Source organism: Myotis davidii, unplaced genomic scaffold, assembly GCF_000327345.1.
Source record: "Myotis davidii unplaced genomic scaffold, ASM32734v1 scaffold1065, whole genome shotgun sequence".
In the NCBI taxonomy this organism is placed as follows: domain Eukaryota; kingdom Metazoa; phylum Chordata; class Mammalia; order Chiroptera; family Vespertilionidae; genus Myotis; species Myotis davidii.
This window is the reverse complement of record NW_006297281.1, coordinates 1,807,736-1,813,975: the sequence shown is the minus strand read 5'-3', so window position 1 is coordinate 1,813,975 and position 6,240 is coordinate 1,807,736. Positions and strand designations below refer to the sequence as shown.

The following is a 6,240-nucleotide window of genomic DNA, read 5'->3' as shown; positions in this document are numbered from 1 at the left end:
TTCTCTTTCTGTTACTGATTTCTAATTCAATTACATGGGATCAAAGACCACACCATCGGCCCAGCAGGTATGGTTCAATGATTGAACATCAACCCATGAATACCAGGAGGTCATGGTTTGATTCCCAGGCTGCAGACTCAATCCCCAATAGGAGGCATGCAGGAGGCAGCCAATCAATAATCCTCTCTCATCATTGATGTCTCTATCTCTTTCTCTCCCTTCCTCTCTCTGAAATCAATAAGAACATATTAAAAAATACACTGTATTATTTCAATCCTTTTATTTTGTTCAGAGGCATCTACCTTGCTGAACATTCCATATGCACCTAAGAGAATGTCTATTTTGGAGTGAAGTGGGAAAATGTCAGTTAGATCCAGTTTGTCGGTGGTGTTATTGGGTTCTTTTCTATCCTTACTAATTAGTTTTCACTTGCTCATTGTGACGCTCTGATGCTAGGTGAACACTTTGGGGACTGTTGTATCTTCTTGGTGAACTGTCCCTATCATGCAGTGTGCCTCTCTATTCCTGGTAACTGTCTTGTTCTAAAGCCCACTTTATCTGATATTAATATATGTTAAGTGCTACATGTTTTTCCACCCTTATTACATTTAAGGTAGGTTTCTTTTTTTTTAATAAATATTTTGATTTTTTTATAGAGAAGGAGGGAGTGGGATAGAGGGTTAGAAACATCGAGGAAATCAATCAGCTGCCTCCTGCACGCCCCCTACTGGGGATGTGCCTGCAACCAAGGTACATGCCCTTGACCAGAATCAAACCTGGGACCTTTCAGTCCGCAGGCCGACGCTCTATCCACTGAGCAAACCGGTTCGGCTAAGGTAGGTTTCTTATACGTAGGCTATGGTTAGATCGCTCTCATTGTGGTTTTAACTTGCATTTCCCCAAAGATTTATTATATGTTGAATATATCTTTATATGCCTCTTAGTTTCTCATATATTTCCTTTTTTTAAGTGATTTTTGTCCATTTAGAAAACTGAGTTATATTTGTTATATTTGTTTCTTGGAAATCCTTGACTTGTTCATAATCTTAGGGGACAAGTGTTCAACATTCCATCATTAAGGATGATGATGCTAGCTTTAGTTTTCTAGTTTCCCTTTACCAATTTGAGGGCATTCTCTTTTGTTCCTAGTGTGTTGGGATTTTTTTTTTTATCATGAATGGGTTTTGAAATTGGTCAAATACTTTTTCTACATCTATAGTTCTCCTTTAGTTCTTTAGTTTTGTTAATATGGAAAATTACAATGATCTGAATTTAAATGTCAAATGTTGGTTACACAGGTACATAATTTGAATTCCTGAAATTCAAGTTCAATATTCCCCAATGTGCTAATATTTTGTTTAGGATTTCAGATTTTATATTCATGAGGGACACTACTCTTATAATTTTTTTCTTATAATGTCTTATAGTATTTTGGCATCACATTTTTCCTGGCCCTACAAAATGAGTGGGGAGATTTCCTTTTCATCTTTGGAAGAATGTGTCTATTATTGGAATTATTTCTTCCTTAAATGTTTGGAGGAATTCACCAGTGAAGCCATCTAAGCCTTGGGTTTTCTTTGTTGGAAGATTTTTAATTACAGTTTCAATTTTTTTAACAAAGGTTATTTAAATGTTCTATTTTTTTCTTATGTCAGTTTCAGTATATTGTGGTTTTTCAGGGAATTGACGTATATAAATTATCAAATTTATTGGCATAAAAATGTTTATAATATCCCCTTACTATCCTTTTAATGTCTGGGGGATCTGTGATGAGGTGCCATTTTCATGTCAAATATTGATCATTTGTTTTCTTTCTCCCTTTTTAAACTTTCTTAATCAGTCTTACTAATTGGGCATCTCTCAATTTTACTAATCTTTTCAAAGAATAAACTTTTGCCTTTTCTGATTTTCTCTTTTATTCATCTGTTTTCTGTTTCATTAATTACTATTCCTACCTTTATTATTTCCTCCATTCTGCTTTCTTCTGGTTTAACTCACTCTTCCTTTTCTAGCCTCTTGAGTTAGTTTAGAGCACCAATTTTAAATCTTTCTTCTTGTCTAGTAGTATATCAATCAAAGCTATACATTTCCAGCCCAGCCAGTGTGGCTCAGTAGTTGAGCATCAACCTCTGAACCAATTCACGGTTGGATTCCTGGTCAGGACACATGCCCAGTTGCAGGCTCAACCCCCAGTAGGGGGCATGCAGGAAGCAGCTGACCAATGATTCTCTCTCATCGTTGATGTTTCTATCTCTTTCTACTTCTTCGCTTCCTCTCTAAAACCAATAAAAAATACATTTTTTAAAGCTATACACATCCACCTGAGCATCATTTAAAGATACTGTCTCACAAACAAATCAATTTTTTTAATCCTCACCCGAGAATGTTTTTATTAATTTTAGAGAGAGGAAGGGAGAGATAGAGAAACTTCGATGTGGGAAAGAAACATCAATCAGTTACCTCCCATACACAGCCCAACCAAGGATCGAACCCACAACCTAGGTATGTGCCTTGACCAGGAATCAAACCTGCAACCTTTTGGTGTATGGGACAGCGCTCCAACCAACTGAGCCACCCAGCCAGGGCCAAATCAATTACTTTTTTAGGAGTCATTCAAATTCTTTGTTTGGTACTGGATAAAAAATATTCTCCTAGGAATCAGGGAGGAGTCAAGTGGAAAAGAACACAAGGAAGCTCCATAGGGGGAGGTAATGCTCCACTTCCTGATGGGGGTGAGGGTTACACAGGAATGTGCGTTTGACAGAAATGCAACTCTGTGCGCCTAAGTGTTGAGCTATACAATACTAGAAGGCAAGCATCGGTACCTTTTTGTAGGTGAAAAATCTATGGCTGAAAGGCTTTAACTGTGACGATTAGCCAACATCACACATCTGGCCACTGAAAGAGCCAGAAGAAAGCCCATGTCATCAAAACCCATGTAGTTGCACTCTGCCACATATTACTTTATATGTATGTACACATGCCTATACATACACATACACATGCACATATAAAGAAACAGAGACAGACAGACTCCCGCCAGGACGTGTTTAACGTGTGACTAACAAAATGTTTTCCATCCTGACGTGAACCCCTGTGCTCTGCAGTGAGCTCACCTTACTGCCGTCAAACAGACAGAGGCGCACGTGTCTGCTGAGGAGCTGGATGCTCACTCCTGGAACAGGAATCATTTTACAGCTCCAGAGGGTCAGGATCAAGGAAACACGACTTGCTCTCGACCTAATCTAAAAGGAAAATTAGTTATGAAAAAGGTTTACTTTTGTGACTAATAAGACAAAGTAATTTTCAACGCATCTTTTATAAATAGGTAAGAAAATATACATAAGAATAATGTACAAATAACAAAAGGAAGAATTTTACAAACAAATATGCACCCACAAGAAAACTGTAATAGTATGATTAACTTAAGTCAAAATTTTAGGTACATTTTTTATGACAATTTATATTTGAGATATTTGCACTTTGGTGGAAATGTATCAAACTGTGATGGGAGGAACTGCCATACAATCAGGTAAGATGTATGAGCTTATTCACACAGTCGCTCCTCCACAAAGGGGGTGAGGGCAGACGGTCACAGCATGTGTAGCTTCCAGCCAGCTCCTCCTTGGTTTAATTCTAAGCACTTAGCTACATTGTTCCTTAGCTTCTTAAACAGATGTTTTGACAGAGAGAAGTCACTGACCATGGGATATGACTGCTTGGTTCACCTTCACAGGTACAGTTCAGAATGTCCATAAACAAATGTCATCTGGTTTCTAATTTAAGAACATCTTCCATTCTTAACTTTCTGCCTTATAATCATGGTCCTTCCATTTAAAATACTTATATCATTGATAAAATAAGGCAACATCTAAAAGCCTCAGCTTTTCATTTTAAGAAATGAGAGCAGGTTGTAAAATTCATAAAATGAAATGCCATTTATCCCAGTATTCCAGTACTAGTACACTAAACACACCAAATACGACATCTTTGTTGACTTGCAATAAGAGATATTTAATACAAAGAAGGTTCCAGGCAATACTCTGGTTGAGAGGAAAAGCAGCACTAAAATTCTGCACTACTCCTCTCCACAACACCTGACCACAGTAGGTCTGTTCACCCCCTGAGGCCCTGGGGCAAGAAGCGGAAAAAGTGGAAGATAAACAGGAAGGGGAGTGATGCACTCCAACATGGTATAGATCTGCTAAAGAGTTGGAGAGTACAATGAAATGAAGAGTGTTTCCTACTTCAACTGGGGATACAGGAATCCTTTAAGGAATCCAAAAAAAAGTATAATCAGAAAGTACTCATTCTTACTTAATTAACATAATATTAATAATAATAATTGCTGAGGCTGACCAGCAGACCCCGAGCAACGGATGAATGATTACTCTGACACACATTTCTGTGAAAGAGAGGGCTAAGGGATTGCTTGGCTATAGGAACCCAACAGCCCCATTCACCTGCCTCCTTAGGCTTTTATTGTAGCAACAGCTTGACCTAAAATTAACTTCTAGATACTATTAGCAGGGTAAGTAGCCTTGAGAAGACACATGCATCTGCAGTGTCCTTTAGTAAGGACATCTGAACACTAAACATAAAGATTTCAGTAAACACTGGGGCCTCAGACTTGTTTGCAAACGTCAAGGCAGGGGCTGCCACCTTCGGCAAGGTCCCGTAGAGGCCCACAACCATTCAGAGAGTCCTCCTTACAGACTTTCCAACCAAGTCCAGTGCTTCCCCACAAATGATGATGATGATGATGGTGATACTGCCTAACATTTCCTGAGTTATCATCATGAGCCAGGCACTACTCTCTGCCCTTCACACACATAATTCTCGCAATAACCCTATGTGGCAAGTATTGCTATTATTCCCTTTTTATAGATGAGAAATTGAGGCAGAGAATGACTGAGATAGGTACTGTTTCCTTTGTAACAATGGGAGAAGAGAGCCGTGGAGAAGAGAAACAAAATAAATCACAAACCCAAGTTTTGTCTTAGTTATTAAACTCATTGAGTATTTCAAAATCACAGACCAGAAACAATTTCTTTGTTTTTCATAATGCATTAATCAATTTACATGTTGTTGGTATACTTGCAACCAGGACACAATCTGGAAAAGTTGTAACTTAGTAGCTACACTTACAGTGCCTGTCTTAGCATCCCACAGGAGATCCCTGAAGGCCAGCTGTGAAGGAGTGAGCTCTGGCTGTAAGAAGTAACTTGCTCGAAATTGATTCCCTGAAAAAATAATGTTTTATTTATTGCCTTACAAAGAAAGGAACTAAATTCAAAGCCAAAAGTCCATTGCTCTATGCTATAAACTTAAGAAACAGACATCCAAAAGGCCAGCTGCTTCCTGGGAATGGGCTTCCTAAGACAGAGGCACCAACTGGGACTTACAGACAAACAACAGAGGAAACATAAAAATAGAAACACATAAGAGCTGATCACCAAGCAGCTTCAAGAACTATCTGAAAGCCTCTTAGGCCAATAACATGACCCTAAAATGTTAAATGTGTATACAATACGCTGGGCCAGCATGTCTCAGTGGTTGAGCATCGACCTATGAACCAGGAGGTTGTGGTTTGATTCCTGGTCATGGCACATGCCCAGATTGTGGGCTCAATCCCCAGTAGAGGGGGTGCAGGAGGCAGCCGATCAATGATTCTCTCTCATCATTGATGTTCCTATCTTTCTCTCCCTTTCCTTCCTCTCTGAAACTAATAAAAATATTTTTTAAAAAATAAAATAAAATGTTCGTATGGACAAATGTTGCCAAGTACAGGGAAATCCAAGCACAAGTAAGACAACAGAAAAGACGAATGGAGGAAACTCTTTGGGAAAGTTTTGCTGTGAAGAAAAGCAGAGAAAGGGCGGCTTGGCCTGGAAAGGGACAAGACTGGAGAGGCTGGTTCTCAGAGGCGGGAGGCACTAGGCTTGCCAGTGTTACTGATGAGGGAAGGAGTGGTGGGCCCAGCTGAAGATACAGGGAGGGGCTGACAATTAAGAGCCATGTTTCTGGAGCCCAGAGCATAGGAAGACAGGCTGGCCTCTGATTGCATAAGGGGTCCTTCCTCCACTGTCACGGGAAAGATGAGGAAAAGATGAGTGAGCACCAATGAGATGTGAGGTTCACCATCTTTTTAAGCAACTTGTTTGGGCTAAAACAAGAAGTCAGACATAAAGCTTAACTAAGGTCTGTGGCACTGAGAGACCCAGGACTGTTACCTTCCTC

At 39.4% G+C, this 6,240-nt stretch overlaps 1 protein-coding gene across 1 annotated transcript in view; it reads right to left on the bottom strand.

Moving 5' to 3' along the window:
• Positions 1-3,050: 3,050 nt before the first annotated feature.
• LOC102752131 (nephrocystin-1) overlaps positions 3,051-6,240 on the bottom strand; it is a 35,963-nt gene continuing 32,773 nt past the window's right edge. The window contains 3 exon segments of the mRNA XM_015570026.1: positions 3,051-3,245; positions 5,149-5,243; positions 5,789-5,855. Coding sequence (XP_015425512.1) covers positions 3,051-3,245; positions 5,149-5,243; positions 5,789-5,855 — 357 coding nt within the window.